At 46.9% G+C, this 18,379-nt stretch overlaps 3 protein-coding genes across 4 annotated transcripts in view; 2 read left to right on the top strand and 1 right to left on the bottom strand.

The window, feature by feature from the left end:
- Positions 1 to 663: 663 nt before the first annotated feature.
- LOC135813587 (uncharacterized) lies at positions 664 to 4,890 on the top strand. The gene is made up of 4 exons (XM_065326677.1): positions 664 to 921; positions 1,010 to 1,098; positions 3,521 to 3,593; positions 4,517 to 4,890. The coding sequence occupies exons 1-4, from the start codon at positions 835 to 837 to the stop codon at positions 4,577 to 4,579; spliced, it is 312 nt and encodes a 103-aa protein (XP_065182749.1). The 5' UTR covers positions 664 to 834; the 3' UTR covers positions 4,580 to 4,890.
- A 691-nt stretch (positions 4,891 to 5,581) lies between these two features.
- On the bottom strand, positions 5,582 to 12,079 carry LOC135813834 (uncharacterized). The gene is made up of 10 exons (XM_065326853.1): positions 11,333 to 12,079; positions 11,034 to 11,118; positions 10,472 to 10,827; positions 9,359 to 9,440; positions 8,982 to 9,052; positions 8,495 to 8,613; positions 7,980 to 8,047; positions 7,461 to 7,537; positions 7,144 to 7,214; positions 5,582 to 6,622 (listed from the first exon to the last, which is right to left on the bottom strand). Exons 1-10 carry the CDS (start codon positions 11,387 to 11,389, stop codon positions 6,034 to 6,036), a joined length of 1,575 nt encoding a protein of 524 aa, XP_065182925.1. The 5' UTR covers positions 11,390 to 12,079; the 3' UTR covers positions 5,582 to 6,033.
- A 343-nt stretch (positions 12,080 to 12,422) lies between these two features.
- The window catches only part of LOC135813833 (kynurenine--oxoglutarate transaminase 3-like), a 25,235-nt gene continuing 19,278 nt past the window's right edge, over positions 12,423 to 18,379 (top strand). The window contains exons 1-3 of one of the 2 annotated variants that reach the window (XM_065326852.1): positions 12,423 to 12,581; positions 16,632 to 16,737; positions 17,946 to 17,983. In XM_065326852.1, coding sequence (XP_065182924.1) covers positions 16,705 to 16,737; positions 17,946 to 17,983 — 71 coding nt within the window. In that variant the 5' untranslated portion in view covers positions 12,423 to 12,581; positions 16,632 to 16,704. Of the gene's footprint in view, positions 12,582 to 16,539; positions 16,738 to 17,945; positions 17,984 to 18,379 lie in introns of those variants that run through there. The other variant, XM_065326851.1, reaches the window with a different exon arrangement.

Below are 18,379 nucleotides of genomic sequence, written 5' to 3'. Positions count from 1 at the left end.
GTAGAAGTCTCCATCTTCACAGCAGGCCAGGCAAAATCGCAACGTTGAAATACTTTGCTCACTTGGTGTTTTTGGTCCTTTGAGATGATGTGGCTGTTGTGTACAACTCGAAGTGACAAACTTGAGACCCCCGCGCCACAAAAAACTAAGGCGCGCCACAAAGTTTCGTTTGGCTATTCAATGAAAGGATGTATGGAAGCAGGGATAAAAACTATCGTGGCTGCCGGCAAAACTCTTAGTAATGTAATAAACGGGGTTGTGACTTTGGTAATTCCAAGGAGAATGTACGCACGGTCATTCCACAACGAAGACGAAACTACGAGCTCAAAAACACTCCGATTTTCAAACAAACGACGCAGGAAAGAAGACATGGCCGCAGTGTTCCCGTGTGGTCTTCAAAACACCTAAGTTTACTTCGATAGAGGCTGGTTCAGGGCAAATTCAGGCCCAATTCGACAGCATCGTACCGCTCAGATTCGCCCAAAACACAAGGAAATGTACGGTAGATCCAAATGCGTACGCATTTTGCGTACGGGGACGACTGGCCAGAGTTCATGCACTGCAAACACCCGTGGAGTGTAGTACATGTACTTTTGTAGTAGAGCATACACACACGTACATGTACTCGATAATTATAGCCCACCCGCTAGCACTAGCGGCCCGGATTTCACGAGCCTTGCTCTCGGTTTTTTTGTGGTCTCAAGATATCGGACCTCCTCGAATCGGCTCGATCTTGCACAGAACAACACTCCCACACTGCCACAGTCACAGTTTGACGAGACGCCATTGTGAGTAGCATCTTTGTCCGAAGCGTTGTCTTCCTTACTTGTCAAGATGGGATCAGGAGGTGACTTTGGCCACAAGAAAATGAGTGGGAGATGGCCCCTATTCATGGTCGCACGCCGTGGGGATTTGGGCTCGGTACGGACTTCGTTGATAGCTTCGCTTCCCTGCGTTGTCCGTGACTGACTGTGGTTTGGAATGCCAATATCGATACTTTCCTCTCCAGGCTGTCCCCCTGACCATTGCCACCATGTTCTGCGTTTCATTCGCAACGCTTCTGGGGTACCACATGTGCACCAAGGGAACGGAATTCAGGTATGGCAGGGATGGGTCTCACACATTTGAACGATAGACGTATTTTTCTTGCTGAGTTGGAAAATATTTTATCATGTCATGTCACTCACTCAGCCACTGCACTGAGAACAAAAAAAACATCTTGGTCAAAAATGAAACACAAACCAGTCGCTGGGCAGCACCTGTGCTTTAGTTTGTCTTGCTGACTACTAGTATCCTGATAATAATTATCAGGTTAGTCATGATCTATACTGTGACAATCCCCCCCCCCCCCCCCATTTGAGTTGCAAAGTAGAGACTGTGGTTAGGATTGTCTGTGAGGCACATATACAATTGTGTATAATATAGGCAGGGGACAAACGAATCTGATCGAGTGCCACGTCATGTGACCGTGTGAACAGATGTGCTACTAGTACGACCAAGAGTAAATAAGCTCCCAAGAGTGTAAAACTCTGCGTATGGGGTTTCCGACGGCGAAAACTCACATCATGTGTTTCAGGTACGTTTTGTACTATGTACAACTAAGGATAGCGTGCGCGCAATCCGAAAATCTGCCATGATTATATGCTGGCGTACGCGCAGTGAGTTTCTGCCAGGGAGTGCTTTTATTATTACTCCGCTGCTCGCTAAAAACTTACTAGCCTGTTAAGTACAACTTACTAGCCTGTTTGACCTTTTTTGGGTGCAGTCCTAGTAGATCCTGTCACTTGAGTTAAACCTTGGTGTGAAAGTTGTCGCCTGCTGGCGTGGTGACCAGGTGATTTGGGCACCCAGGAGCACGTGACCGCTTGTTCAACCATGTTCGATTGGGAATAAAGGAGGAACGCTGCATCGCAGCCTTTTCGGACCAAAACCAGTCGACTCAGCGTCCAAAAGACTACAACATATGGGCCAATCGCGGTCATCCGTGCTTTTATAAGAACGAAATGGCGCTTTTAGTGACATTTTGCATACAAATCCCCATCTAGTAGGGCGCAGTCACCCAGTTTCGGTGGAAGTGCGCGAGTTCGATTGGGATTCAAGTAGGAAGGGAGGGTCTCAGCTTTCTCGGACCAAGACCGTTCGACTCAGCACCCCGAAGACTACAACTGGTGAAATTTTAATTTTTGCCTCAACTTCCTCTTTAAGAACGAACTCCAAGATTTTTAAGAACGCGACATTTTTTGGTATTGTAATAACTACAATGCAATCTTCTGAAAAGAAGAGAGAGAAAGAGACGTGATATTTGAGCGCCGGTTTGTTTTGCAAGCGGAATGCACCTTCATGATCTTGTCCGAGTACACGAAAAACAAGTCCGCAACCACAAACTCTTGTCGGGTCCTCGCGAAAACATCACCCAGTGCAGCGCTACATACTACCCGTGCATGTAAAGGGTACAACCGGTACATGTAGCGCATGTAGCGCAAAGTGCATTGTACATGTAGCGCAAAGTGCATTGTACACGAGCGTCACGGGTCATGTTGGACGCGTAAGAACGTAGCCTGGGGCGCTGAAAAATCAGAACTTTGCTAGGCTGGCCCTCTGAAACCGCGTTCTTGGGCGTACGAGTCTACTGTAACATAACAAACTGAGTGCGGCTTTATATGGACATGTGTACTGGTTGATGCTGCACATCATTGGCCTGGATGCAGAGAGGTTCGGTGTCGAGGAAGTTGGATTGCTGTACTCCATAGTATAGTAGTCCATACTCTCCTACAGTGCATTGTATCAATATGTTGCTAAACTGATGTCGTACAGGCTCTCCGGAACCGGTCCGGTTGGTCAGGCTAACACCGCACCAACTTCCCCCCCCCCCCCCCCATATCATATACATTCACAAAGAATAGCTGCCAACCAACTGGGTCTGTTTTCCGTACTGCGACTTTGGATTTTCCGTATTTTGCACTGTTTTTGCGCACTGCCAATGTACTGCTGACCGTGTGCATTGCTTGCATTGACTTTTTTGACACTGCATGCTTGTTGATGGTTGGATTTGCCAGCGCAAAGCAGGTGTGACTTGTGCCGCGACATGATTGCTTTGTGCTACATGTAGACAAAGCACGGTATGCATTCGCGTCGGCGCAGGGATATTCATCGCTCAGCTTACGCTTGCCATGCCCCCGCATACATAGCCCTTCAAATCTCCATACCATTTTGCTCAAATTCCGTAGTGCGCGCGAAGGATAGATTTTCCGTACAAATACGGAAAAGTACAGAAGGTTGGCAGCACTGACAAAAAATTGCTTCCGGCAGTCCTGTCATAAACACGAACCATCTCATACAACAAGCAGCATTGACTCCCACTGCTATTCGGCCCTAGGTGTGAAATGATGAGAAGTTTGTCTTCCCCTAAGTTCCTATCTGTGCAGTTGTCCAATCTGGATGTTGCGCCGGGTCAGCAATGTAACAGCATATGTGTTTGTGTATGTATGTTCTGGTATGTATCTCTGGCCCCAACCAATAGATGGAGGCCCAGCAAGCGGTCAGATAAGTACTCTGAGGTCAACAACTGGGCCGACAAGAAGGACAACGGATTCGTAAGTGCCAGATTGCTGCTGGCCCATTTCCGTCCTCTACACTTTTGTGAGCTGGTGGACTCCATGTTTATGACGCAATGCGCATACACGGGTTGTGTACAGCGTGTGTACAACATGTCAATGCATCACTCGTGGTTCCTTGCACTAGTTTGTACATGATCTATTGAGGATTTGTCCACCACGGGTCCAAGATACGTCTGGTAATATGCGTACAATGCACATTGCATCATAAAAAAATGAGTCGGAGTTAAATGACGTCAACGTGAAATTCAGTTGGGATAGTACCCATAGTGGAGTCGCACACTCTTGAGGGTTATGTGTGCTTGCTATGAACTATAAAGGAAGAGAGGACCTTTTCTTACCATCCTATTGTGAGACCTCAAGGATATAATACAAATACATGTAGCAACTCGATGGCTAGGTTTTGAAGTAATTTTGAAGCAGCTAGATCAGCGGCAAGTTAATCTCATTTCAGAGCCCTACTGGTCTGCTGCATAGCTACACATCTTTGCCAGCAAAGGTGCGGTATGTGCAGGATCAATCTAGTTTCAAAGAATGTGACTGGCCTGTCCACCTGTCCCAACGGCATTCACCGAAACACCAAGATTATGGCTGCATGGTGGAGAGCGCTGTCAGAAATTATTGGAGTTCAGCAGCTAGCATTGTTCTTTTATGCATTTCAAAACGGTGGCGTGTTGCGTAAATGCTTCTTCTCGCCCATTCTCTCTCTCTCTCTCTGTGTGTCTCTCTCTGTCTATCTGTCTGTCTGTCTCTCTCTCTCTCTATCTCTATCGCTCTCTCTCTCTGTCTCTCACACACACACACACACACACTCTCTCTCTCTCTCTCTCTCTCTCTCTCTCTCTCTCTCAGAGCACTAACTTTGGCCTTTTGCATTGTGCATGTGTGTTTAACTTGTGCAGATTTTCGGAATCGGCACACCTTCCGAGGTGTATGAGGGCAAGCACCTGCCACCCAAGTACTAGATACGAATATGTACCAGTGAACTCCTATGTTCTACAGATTTACTCTCTTCTTTTTAATGATTACAATATTGTGTGGAGATTTCACAACACCTAGAGCGTGGGAGCAAGTCGGATGTCATTGTTACAGTACAGCGGACTCTATTGCAAATGCTTATATAGTTCTGACGCGGAGAAGTCATGTACCCCGCCTTATATGCAAGTTCCCCAGATATTATTTACCCATCTAATTCCAGATCATTAGAACAGTATTTATGGGATTTATAACAGATATCTGATGTGTTTAGAATGGATTGGTTTGCAGTTCGCTCTGAGCCTTGGTTGTGATTAGTATGTGAGTGCTTTGCATGCATCATCCACCAGTACTGCGGGTGTGGGTGTCTGTGCATGGACGTATATCATGCTTACCGGTGGGTGGGTGGGTGTTCCCTACCCTTGTAGATTGCAGTGAAGGGCAGTTGGCATAATTGTTGCCCCCCCCCTTGGGCTTGTGCAAGTTTGGTGTTGTTTTGCTAATATTCTTGACTTTTTGATTTCTTGTCCATTGCACTGGTGGATTCAGGATCAAAATCGCAGTGGTGGCAGTTTTTGTCGAGTCAGGCTAGTTTAAACTTTACAGCAAGAAACTCTTGTTTGTAGTAAGCTTTTGACTGTTCTTTGTTGCCTTCTTTATTTTTATGCTGGATGACGCTACCGTACCAGCGTTGAAAAAATAGAACTCACTCTTGAATAGTGCCCCAGGTGCATGCAGGGCAGGGGCACTAATCGTGCGAGTACGGTAAATATACGAGTACCTCTCCCGGCCCTGTGCTTCATGACCAGGGAGTCCTACACATGCATACGGTGTGTATAGGGCTCCCTGCTTCATGACCTGGTGTAGTGTGGGAGCACTAAAAAACCTAATGCATAGAGTATGTCTGTGAGCATTGTCAAGAGTACATAAACCAGTTTTCGTACTCTTGGTGTTGTGTATCCACAGTCTCTCACGCCTTGTGCACAGGGAGATAGTAGGGCATTGATTGCCATTGAATATCCTATTATCATATCTTGTACAAGTACACAGTGGTACTTCGAAGTAAATGTGCTTCAAAGACTAAAGCGCCTATTCAGTACGTACTCGACATAAACTTTCTTGATCAAGGCAGCCAGTTACTTAGCAGCTGGTCAAGACAAGCAGGGCAGTTGACTATCTTGTGGCTGATCAGTTTGCATAACCTGGTCTGGCAATTCTAACCAGTGTTCATTACAAGTCGTACCGGTACATGTGTGGTTTTTAATGTCTTGAACCTCGACAGTCTTCCACCCAGGGCATACACCTAGTAGAGGGTGAACAATGTGTGCTATGTAAGGACGCTCATATACAATTATTTTGGCCATTCTTTCTCTCCTGACGTCATGGGTCAAAGTTTCAATTACAACCTTATAAGCTGATCTGCAGCCAAGAGCGGTGCTATTATCTAGTGTTCAAGCAGTGTGGTATCGCTGATGTCGGATGGATCAAGCTTGGACATGAGGGACAGATCAGGAGTGGAGTAGCGATCCAGTTCTGCCAGTAGTTCGTCATCCTCGCGGCGCAGATCTTCAAACTCACTGTCCAGTGGTGGCTGGCCGGCTGATGCATCGCGAGCATAGGCCGCCGCAGATCGTGATCTCATTCCCGCTTGGCGCTGCGTTGGAAACGTCGACAAGCTACTCTCACTGACAGTGTCTGGAGACAAGGAAGCGCTCAGCATAGAACCATGTAAGGTGGTGTGCTTGCCAGTGGTCAAGGCACTTCCGCCGACTCCACTGCTCTGCCCAAAGCCAGCCGGCGGTGGCTTCGGTTTCTTGGCGTGTTTGTGTCGGGCGAGTTTGCCAGCTGACAGTGCATGCCGTGACCCGGCTCTTGCTTCATGCGATTGGTGGTCAATTGATCTAGTTGACGTGGAGCTGTGGCGCGTAGTATCACGCGGAGCACTAGCTTGTGACTGGAGAGGCACAGCAGCAGCAGCATTTCTCAAGTTATCCGAGTTGACCAGCGTGGTGGATATGGTGTTGAGACCGATCCTAGAACAGGAAAAGTTGTGAAAGAAAGGACATGGGCACATGCTGTAATTACCGGTATTAACTTTACTACTAGTACTAGATATTCAGATAACAGAGAACCAAATTTGATGAAAAACCAAGACACAGTACATGTACAACATACAGCTATTCCACCATGGTCCGGTACTGTATTATAATCGTGGACAGGCCCGTCCTGGTGGGCACAGAATCTCCTCATGTCTAAATGATGCTATGCTATCTGTGCATGCGTTGTGCTGGTAGACCTACACACAGTCTAGCTGTGCTCAAGTTTACATACTCAAGTACATATCGCATGAAGTGTTGGCGTGCGTGAAAGCTTGCCCTGATCGGCATTCGTCAGCAATTGCATGTTGGAGTTTCCATAGCCATGTTGGACGTGACGCTATCTACTTCGCCTGAAGTTGCGAACAGTTCAGGGGTTGACCATACTAAAAACTGTATACATTTTTACATGTATATGCCATACCGTAGGCCCTACCGGCTAGCTAGAGATCACTGACCTGATCGTCGTCATTTGCTCCAGAAGATCAGCACGCGATGACTGCAGTGCCTGTTCGCTATGCTGTATTGCCTATACAGCAGCAATGCCAATGGCAAACACAGACACATGCAGTGGCTTACTTACAGTTTGGGTTTACTTGGCCATTCGAGAGGTTAGATTGAACAAATCTTGATGTGTTTCGAGCACAGCCAGCAGACTTGGAAACTGCCCACTGGAACTGAGCCCGGGCCTGGAGTGTAGCGAGTGTCTGGCAAACAGCTACTGTTGTCTCGTACCTCATGAAAATAGTTTGTTTTTATTAAGACTGTGACTTACTCGCTGCATGGTGTTCATTTGTAAGGTGGCCGTCTTGCTTTCCTGCGACTGTGTGCCGAGCTGTGCTTCATGACGGTCTGCAGAATAGAGCAAGAGAAGAGATGCTCACAAATTGGGTGAAAAGGTTCGATGGAGGTTGGCAATTCCTGCACGTCACAGCAGCAGTAGAGCATTCATCTGCAGAACAAAAACTTGTTCACTCAATCTCCGGACAGCTACTAGTAGCTGTTTCGACCTAATAGTTGCTAGGTCTCATAATCAGAGGTCAGAGTCACTGGCCGAATCAATTGCAAGGACGTCTAGTGAGCAGAAAAGATATAATTTGGCTTTTAAAGCATCAAAGTCAGGGTGCTCTAACTGGGATAAACACAGCGAGCTTTTGCACGGAGGCAGATGACCAGAAAGCGTGCTCAATGAAGCCGAGGCGAGGGAGTGTAATATTGTTTATGTATCTTGAACTATCTTACTATCTTCAACATCAACATGCTTCAGTACGCATTGCTATGGTAAACATCTCACCTAGCACCAGCTGAAGTGCCTGGATTTCCTTCATTGCTTTCATGTGATCATGGCGTGCGGTGTCTTTCCTGCCCCGGCATTCGTCCGACACATTGCCAAGGACGGGGAGGCACGCGGCAGAAACACAAGCAACAACAAGTATAACTACACAAATCATACTTGGTCTAGTCTGTTACCTACATTGTAGCTCAGTGATTCACTGCCCCACGAGTTCCAGCGACAAGGGTACAGTCATGTGACCTATGTTTTAAAAGGTCATAAGTTGAAATTTCCCAGCTGTACCGGCGTAAGGCCTGTTATGTCTGGCCCTAAGGGCCCACACACAGCATTACTCAGGTTCGTACAGTTCTTGTAATAATCAAGGAACAGGAAAACAAGGAAAAGAGAGCTCACATTCTCGGACCTAGTCCAGCACAGCAAGCATGCAAAACCAGCCACGAGCCCAGGCGCGCATGTGCGCCTTATCACATCACGTACACAGCAAGGCCATTACAGGTGTAGTGCTTGTTCCTTACGTCCACTGGACCTGCTGCGTAATGCTGTCAAGCTGTCGCTTTCTCTGCTCTTCATCCTGCCTCCTACTTGCGATGTGAGTGAAGACGTCCTGCTGAAGCTGGTTGATGTTTTTCTGCAACTGCACAGTGCGGCAAGAAACGGCACAAACACATGATGCAGTGACAGATTTGAATCAAGACTCCTGCTGCTGAAAAAAAGAGTATATGTTGTGAAAAGTTGGCGTGATATGTCATATCCGCTGCAGCATGAACTGTTACATTTCATGATTGATCTTACTACAGTATGTAACTCACAGTCTTGTCAGGCATACCTGTATGCCGCAACTCAGAGAGTATCAGTCAGGGTATGCACAATGTAGCCTGAAGGAAGACATAAATATACCAAGTCCTTACTTGTTGCACAAATCCCCCCCCCCCCCCCTACAAATGCCCCTGAACAGAACAAGATAATTATAATGTCAAACCGACTTATGTTTAAAAAACTTACATCTACCCAAACAGAGTCTGATGGTCTTGTCACGGCCGTACGGTCCCCTGATAGGAGTGGCAGGAGCTCATCTGAGGACAACACACACAACAAGTGAGCGCATAGGGAATCAAGCAGTGCAGTCATGGGTCATGTTTTAGGTTGAATGCGTGCAGCATCACATAAATTGATAAGCAAATACTAAGTACGCGTATCATGACTCTGTGCCGCCCGACCGCCGGTACATGACTCTGTGCCGCCCGACCGCCGGTACATGACTCTGTGCCGCCCGACCGCCGGTACATGACTCTGTGCCGCCCGACCGACCGCCGGTACATGACTCTGTGCCGCCCGACCGACCGCCGGTACTATTCCGCAGTACATCAAGCTCGACTTACTCTGCAAATCAGCTATGCTCTGTCTCTGCGTGGTCAGCTGTCCCTGCATGGCTGCCATTGCTTTGTAGGAATGCTGTAGCTCCTAGTGGCAAGATGTGTACACGCGGACACACGTAAGCGACATACCACACACGTACACACAAACATGCAGTCATGTACATACACACACGCATGCATAAACATACGTATCCATATACATACTCACACACACACACCATAGTGCACACCGGCACACCGTGACAACACACAGCACAGCACACACACACACACACACACACACACACACACACACACACACACACACACACACACACACACACACACACACACACACACACATAATTACAAAACATACATACAGAGATGTAAGCACATATATGCATATGCACACACACAGTCAGGTCAGTCAGTCAGTCAGTCAGTCATAGTCAAAATGCATGAAGTCACCGTACTCTGTGCTTAGCATTGACGTGCACAGCACACGTGACTGCTGCACCTAGGAGTTCTACAATCCGTACCCGATCAGTATACTACGGCAAAGCTATCACTCTAGCCTTTCCAGTCACATGATCATGATTCATGAATGACATGAGTAGTAAAATACTGACCCCAGACACTTTCAGGTGCATATAATTATTACCTCGCTGTGTGCGGGGTACTACATGTATATTGATACCAGGGATGAATTTATTGCCATATTTTTGCATAGCAGTTTCTGCTATACAAAATCACAATTGTGTAGCAGCCTTTGATTTTGGTTAGCATTTTTCTTTTAAGGTTGGGTGTTTACCACATTGTCCTTCTTGAGAATGATGCCTGAAAGCGCATTTGCAAAAAACGACTGAATCATACATGTGCACGCAGACTGAGAGTGCCTGCACCACATACACTGCACTGTATACATGTTACTTGGCAGTACAGGCTAGGCATGGACAGTCTGTATGTATCGCAGTTTTCTGCGAGTCACGGTGACTTTTGAGTAGCAGTAGATCGATTTTGCATCGCAAACTGCGATGCGATACAGGATAAATTCATCCCTGTTGATACTAATAGCCGAGGCGGCCAACGACACACATTGCAAAAGAGTGTCGGAATCCTACAACCATGGCTTACCAGTGATTGCTGCTCTGCGAGATGCTCCAGTTTGAGCACCTTGTGCCTGAGGTCATCCACCTCGCCACCGTCCATAGTGTGTGGCATGCCGGGTGCAAGGTTGGCTGACGGGTGCACCGCAACATGCGGCAGTCCGTTCTCATAGTGCCTGCTCAGGTCGATATGCTGTGATGTAGACTGGGGTGACGAGTCATCGCTGCTGACAATCCCGGTAGTGGGCTGTGTTCCATAGCCGTCACTCAACTGATCTCTTTCCAGAGCATAATCAGCATCGTGTGAAGTTCTGCCACCGTGTACTATGGATTCAGTTACAGTCCCAGAGTCAGTGGCACTGTGGCTCAAGTATGAGGGCTTTCCTGCATGGTATAAAAGAAGCACTATACATAATTATACGAATACACTGGAAGTGAGATTTCTTTGGAGCACTTTACCTACCTTAACAGCATACCTACTTCAGTACATGTACCAGTGATACTTAGGGCATCATGCCAGAAATGGTGATCCGATTATCAGACAAGAAACTGTGTAGGCCATTGTCGTTAAATAGGTACCACCATCTTACCTTGTGTCTGTCTCCGACTTGCCACGTTCCTTTCCGTGCGATGATGGCTCCTGGAGTGTGACTGGTCAGGTTGCTTGAGGAGTGACTAGCGATGGGGAGTGCAGAAAGAACAGACACATGATAAGCAGGACGTGCCGGCTGTTTATATATAGCTCAGCTATACTATCAATAAATCACTTTCAGCCTGACCAAAGTGTATTAGGCCAAAACAAAAAATAGGCTTGTTTCGGGTTCATGCAGGACTGTTTTATTCATGAGGTTGAATACAACATGCGCCAGCGTACAGTGTATGCATGTACCTTGGCTCTGTGGAGAGTGTCTTCGGTCTCCTGGATGATAGCTGATATTGCACTCATCCTTGAAGGAACTAAAGAGGGCAGGGATGCAATTCTGCGAAGAACAGCGTAGCGGCATTAGATCATATGCGCCAACGGCTTCTGGGCTTGCCGGAACTAAGGAAATCACCTTGATCTGCTAGACTGCTAGCACAGTACCTGTACACTGCCTGCTGATACTGCCTGGTCTCACTATCACTACTTCAAACTACTACCAAATACAGTTCCACAGTCGTACAGAAGCAGTACTGCTAAGCAATAGCACACTGATTCATCCGGAGATCAGTGTACCTAGCAGCAGCAGTCACTCCAAAATCACTCAGCTGTAGCTGGGGTTTTTTTACGTCGCTACGAGTCCACGTGGTTGCGTTGCATTCAAAAGTTCAGCGATCACTGTACTGATAAACGATGAATTTCACTGACGGAATGGATAATTGGGCAGCGTAATGATGAATGAAATCGATTCAATAGTTTCTTGCAGAATTAAATCCAGGACTAGACTGGGCGGAAACGGAGACGGAGAGAGGCTGGCACAGGTCCGTGGGTGATGACTGCGCTGTAAAACTAGCAAATACCATAGGTTAGCCCTGGCAAACAGGTGCGTGGTAGTATCAGCGGCTATTGTTCCCAACTACCGATAGGCGAACATCAAGAGCGGGACATGTACGAGGCAACACGAGGTGACAGGCGGCAACACTAACAGGTGAAAGCAACGCGCAAAGCATGATGGTGGGGATGCTGGGGTCTTTATCCGTGGCTAGGCTATGTAGTATGATTGTGCTCGTAGTCGTACCACTACCATACAGCTACCTTTTCTTTGTTTTGTGCAGATCAAGCTTTCAACTTCAAGCGTCCTTTGACAGCTAGCATGTGGTTCCATGGAGATAAGGCACGTGCATTTTGGGTTGTACAGGTCAGTGTTGTGCTTCTACGTCTGTGCATGTGCAGCTGTGATAGATCTTCGGGGTTTTCCCCCTCAAGATTCGACGCGGCAGCAGTCCACGTGCTCCTTGTTGCTGTCTTCCGTCACAATCTTGTTATGTCCTGTTCAAGCATATTTGCTGAGGAGGTGACTTTTGCACACGGTTTGTGCTGTTGGTGGAGTTTTCCTGACTCTGGTGTCAGTTTTTACTCGTGGCATTATCCACCCTCTTCCCCTTTCGGTGGATACCAAGCTCCCGCAGCTGCCTTCTTCCGCCCGCAGTGACATTCTGTACGTACCCCTTTTAGTAGTTTTTACTGATGTGTGTGCATGTTATGGAGAAACATCTACAGTCCATTTCAAAACTATAGACGCGCAGTGTTTTTGAAATATTTCAAACTTGACTGGAACTTTTTGAGAATAGTTTTCGGAATATTGCTCAGGTCCGCTCCACAATTACTCTCATATAGTTTCTAAACGATTGGATAACAGACGCCCAATTTGGAAAAAATTATGCACAAAGTGATCACAGATTTTATGTGGTATAGACGCTGGCATAACGGTTTTTGCCTAGGTACGCGTCTATAGTTTTGAAATGGACTGTAGTAGACCTTCAGCTTGCTAGTCACTTTGGAGGCCAGCGACTGTCATTAAAACTAGTCATGACACGACGTACATGTACGATCACCCACCACATATTACAATGTCTTGTCCTAGTGTGCAGTAAATACTCTCATAGAACTGAAAGACAGTACAAGGAAAATAAGCCATTATCTGGTAGACTGGCAGGCCAGGGGCTGTGCTCCCTCTGCAAGAATGATCTCCTCACACATGCACCAGCTGCGAGCAGTTTGTCAGGATTACCCATGGGTCTCACTGAGGAGGTAGGAAAGGAAAGCCCCCAAAAGTATGTTGTGCCTGGCAGATGGTTTGCAATGTATGCAGTTGTGTAAGGTGAATTCATGAACTCCGCGATCCGACCCAAAGTTCATATCTGGTGCTCTACTGACATGGTACCGTAGTGACGCGCATTTAAGCGCATGTGCCTATACCCGGGCATAAGCGCACCCTCACAACTAAGCGCATGGGCTTATAAGTGAACCTAAATGCAGTCCATCCCGCAACACACGGACACCACCAAAACACCATGTTCGCATAGTTCAATGTGCATTGCGGTATTGCACTATGTGCATAATTATACAAGGTACCGGTACACTAGCAACTCAAGCGCATGCGCCTATGTGTGACACAAAACAACCAACCCGCAAAATATAGCAAATAATGCAAAAACTCACTCATAAGCGCATGTGCCTTTATGTCCGTCACTACGGTAAGAATGCTGCTGGATGCACACCTGTATATCTATGACATGTACTTCAGTACCTATTATCAGTGGTCTGAAGATTGCCTTAGCCTTGCTATGTGCATGAAGCTCAGTGTTACTATATATTTTTTAAACTGGTTGTCACCATTCTCTTCTGCCTTTGTGGTTACCGTGGTTACCGCATTGTCTGGAGTATACATGTGTTGCAAAAGAAGGATCCACGAGCGAGATTCGAACCCAGCACCCCTGTCTTTCCGGGACAGTGGCCTAACGATTAGGCTACCGGGGATCACACACACTCATGGGTCCTTCTTGCTACACTGCTCCCCCGCCCCAACAGGCTGTGTCCTCACGCCGTACCTACTCGCGGGGGGTACGATGGGTCGTGGGTTCGAGCCATTGCCAGGCGCCAATGTTGCAAAAGAAGGATCATCGAGCGGGATTCGAACCCAGCACCCCTGTCTTTCCGGGACAGTGCCCTACCTATTAGGCTACCAGGGATCACACACACTCATGGGTCCTTCTTGCTACACATGTAAGTCGCACGGGAGTACAAACCGCATCTAGATTTTTGGTTACGAAATACAGACATCTGCCATGTATCATCTGCCATGTATCTCATGGACCATTGTAGTAGAAGTCCCACCGACATTTTTTGAGGTGAGTTACGAGTGTTTAAAGTGCGGCTTATACTCCAGAAAACACGGTCCTTGTACCTACATTGATGTGATAGGAACTGATCCAGGGCACCAGCTTTTCACTTTGGAACGGATCCCACCGTGTGCCTATCGAGGATATGCGAATGATTTCAGGGGTGGAAGGGGAAGAGGGGGGGGGGGGGGGGGGAGTCAGCGGAACAGCGTCCAGGTGCTAAGTAAACAGCGTGAGTCTGCGGAATCACTTATGGCATCGTGAGTTGCTAGTGCAGTGCTGTGCCGTGACTTCGCCAAAGCATCTCATCTGATGATGCATTCACACAACCTCTATAGGGTAACTGCACTGTACACATGTGCATCCACGAGCGTCTAGTCACGGCGAAATTCCCATCATAGTCGATGCCGATATGCACGTGAAATCGCAGTTTACAATATAGTTAGCCTGGTTACGCCGCATTGCATACAACCAAGACTAGACACTCATGCAGAAGAACTGATGAGAAACTATACACCAGCATTGGGTTTCATGTACTCTTGCTACAAGCAAGAATGCATGAATGTACATGATTGTACTCTTGTTTTTGAGGACCGTATTTTCCAGAGTAGAAGCCGCACCCCCCCCCCTTGTTTGCCACGAAATACAGACATCTACATGTATTCTATTTATCCCCGTTAATTTGATCATCGGAGTATAGGCCGCACCCCCTTTTTGGGGTGAATTTTTGAGTGTGCAAAGCGCGGCTTATGCTCCGGAAAATATGGTATGAATATCTTCAGATCAATAGTAAGTGTACTGCAACTTGTACGAGCACATGTATTCTTGCTATGAGTATGACAAAGAGTACATAAACCGTTTATGTACTCTTGGTATGACTAGGATCAAGGCTACAATCTGTAGCACACCATTTTGTTTTCCATGATCTTATCACTATATCCGATGCATCCCTACAAGCGCTATATCATGCGCAATGACATTGTACAGTTGCGCTCGGTGAAATCCAATCCAGAGTGCACATTTGGCGCCCTCAATTTGCACAGCCCTGGACACCCTGGAAGTGGCACAAATGCGGCTGGACGTACACATGCACAAATACAATGATGTAATCAGAACTTGTACAGGGCGCCAGTTTTGCACTTTGGGTCGGATTTCACTGAGCGTAATTGTGCACTGTGCATGATTACATACGCGACCGGCTCTGGTGTCCACGTCCACATGGCCAGAGTCGTGTGTGTAGACGTGTGCATGCAATAGACACTGCACTGTTGCGGCATATAGTGCCTTTCAGGAGCACATGCACACACATGCACGTGACAACCATAGGTGGCAACGCCACACCGTGCCACGGTCACAGGAAGGAAACAGAGGAAGTACTTACCGCTTTGTGTCCCCGTCGTCAAGTGACGACGGGCAGGAACAGATTCCACTGCCCGCCGTCACTTGACGACGGGGACGGATTCCACTGCTTGCCGTCGCTTGACGACGGGCAGGAACGGAATCCACTGTGTTCATTGGCTCACGAACTTGGCGCGTGTTTCGTAAATACAAGGACAACAGAAAGAGCGACTAAGTAGTTATATACATGATTGTATGGTGTGAGCGTGCATGCATGCTCTTTGGCTTGGGTGCACACGGGAAACACGTTCCAGTCACTCATACTTGGCTAGTACTGCTGTTCATCCAGCTCTTGCCGCTATCGCAACGCGGGCTGGATTCCGCGGTACTGCCCTCATACTCTTGATAGTAGCTTAAGATCTTGCAGGAACCTGTAGAAGGCTGTACATCTTCAACCGGTAATTGTACCTCCATTCATGATCAATGAAACTCCTACTGAAACTCCTACAAAGCGTCAAGTCATTTGTACATACATGTAGTAGCAAGAGTAGATGAACAGTGTTAAATCTACTCTTGTTTGTAGTCATGTACTAGTATGTACTGACTGTATGTACCGGTACATGTATGGTGGTACAACCCGGTACAAGAGTACAAAGGACCATGACCTGGTATCAAAACTCTTGACGAGTCTTGTTTATAGGGCAAGAGTTCATAAACTCTTGGTACTACTATTATTGTACTCAGGTCAACCATAATAAATAGGATCCATGACCAGCGCTAGCGCATGTGCGGTGGTGATATGACCACAGTCTGATCTACATCATACATGGTAGATTATGACTGCATAGAGCTTGGCCGTGACTGAACTCCTGCCATACCACATTACATGCGATGCACATGTCACACAAGCAGTCCTGATCCTGGTTCAAACAAACAACGCTTTGACAGGAGCAGGATTTCTTCAGGAATAATTATTTCACTGAAGTCTGCAAAGTAGAAGTGACTGCTCTTTTCATGTTGGCATCCAGGAGTTTCTTGTTGAGGGAAGCGGGAAGGCAGATAGGCAGGTGTGCTTTCGCCAAATCGTTGAACGCACGGAGAATGTCTGACCAAGTGCAACCACTATCACCTTACGTAAGTCGCTAACAATACCAATACAGTCATGTACCTTATTTGTAACATTCCAATGTACAATGACACTGACGCATACCGTATTTTCTCTGATACGAGTTCTTATTATTTCAGTGACATGACTGACATCTCTACCTGCGCTACTATTAGAAACTGTGCTTTTATTTTTTTTAATGCTCCACCTGCACCAGCAAACCAACTCCAGTTTATATAGATAAACTGACCATATCCATACTGATTTTCTGAACCCTAAACTCAGGAATATTGTCATAGCCGATGTTTCACAATAACATGGGTACCAGGAAGGAAGCAGTAGACCGAAAACCTCCTTACAAGTATGTGCTGGGCATGCTGTACTCCTGTTTATTATGCAGTCAATACACTTGTTGCATACTCCAATTGTGGCCCGCGCTACTATTAGAGACTGTGCTCCTAGTATTTCAAACAGCCCTCACCCCGGGTCATTATTGGAGACTGGGCTTTTATTAGAGAAAATACGGTATCCACTCAGATCCGATATACCAGCAATACAAGCATTCTCACGTGGAATTAACTCGCGCTCCTACTCATCATGTACCGGTAGTTTGGCGTCCCACATTCCGAGTTCCATCTAGCTCCCTCTGGCTGCACTACAGCACACTACAGCCTGCATGTAGTATACCATGGTATACAGGCAGAACCAGGGGCATGTACATGTAAGCCCAAACAATTACAATGACTGTGTAGTGTGTACATTCGTATAGTTAGCTGACTGAACGTTTGTACAGGTTAAACTAACTTCATGATTGCCAAAATGTACCAAATAAACCAAATTTGGTAATGATCATGCAATGTTCATTACACATACCAGGCTGCTATCTACAAGTGAGATGCTACACAGCCAGGTACAGCACTACAGGGGAATCCCCCATATGGCAGTACATTGTGCTATGCGGCATGGCTATGCAAGCAGTGAATTCTGCAAGATTGGGGTGTGGTAGGGTGAGCTACTCGTACATTGTGGGCCGAGAAATTGATTCACCCCACACACGCCATTCTGAGTGGCATGTTGCATTTGGTATACACTATCAGTATCTGTTCTTTCTGTTGTGTGTGTGTGTGTGTATGTGTGTGGATGTGTGTGGATGTGTGTGTATGTGTGTGTATGTGTGTGTGTGTGTGCGTGTGCGCACACTGTTGCCCGGGAATGCATGTGTGCATGTTTTTAACAGGCTGCAAAGCGTATCCATGGCTTGCAAAAGAATATGTGGTGAGTAAACAAAAGTTGTTGCATCCCCATTACCCTCAGGGTCATGTTTACACTTGCTGGATGTCATTGGTCCTCTGCTGCAGGGACAAGACTGCGTGAAAGTCATGCTTTCAAACTTTATCGTTGGATAATATGGTGGTAAAGACACGCCTCGCGAAATAGCGGTAAATACATGCCTGTCCGCACAAGCTGACGGATGACTTTATCGCTATTTCTCCAGGTGTGTCTTTTGCCACCTGTGACCATATTATTCAACTATATACAGCTGCAGTGGAGTCTTCAAGTTCAGTCTCGTTCAAGCTTCCATGGGGAAACATATTTGCATTGCGGAACTAGCTAGCTAGGTTGCTGTGGCCCAAAGAGGAAATGCTAGACTTAACAAGTCTGTGGGACTAA

Source organism: Sycon ciliatum, chromosome 4 (assembly GCF_964019385.1).
Source record: "Sycon ciliatum chromosome 4, ocSycCili1.1, whole genome shotgun sequence".
Classification (NCBI taxonomy): domain Eukaryota; kingdom Metazoa; phylum Porifera; class Calcarea; order Leucosolenida; family Sycettidae; genus Sycon; species Sycon ciliatum.
This window is presented reverse-complemented; position numbering and strand designations above follow the sequence as displayed.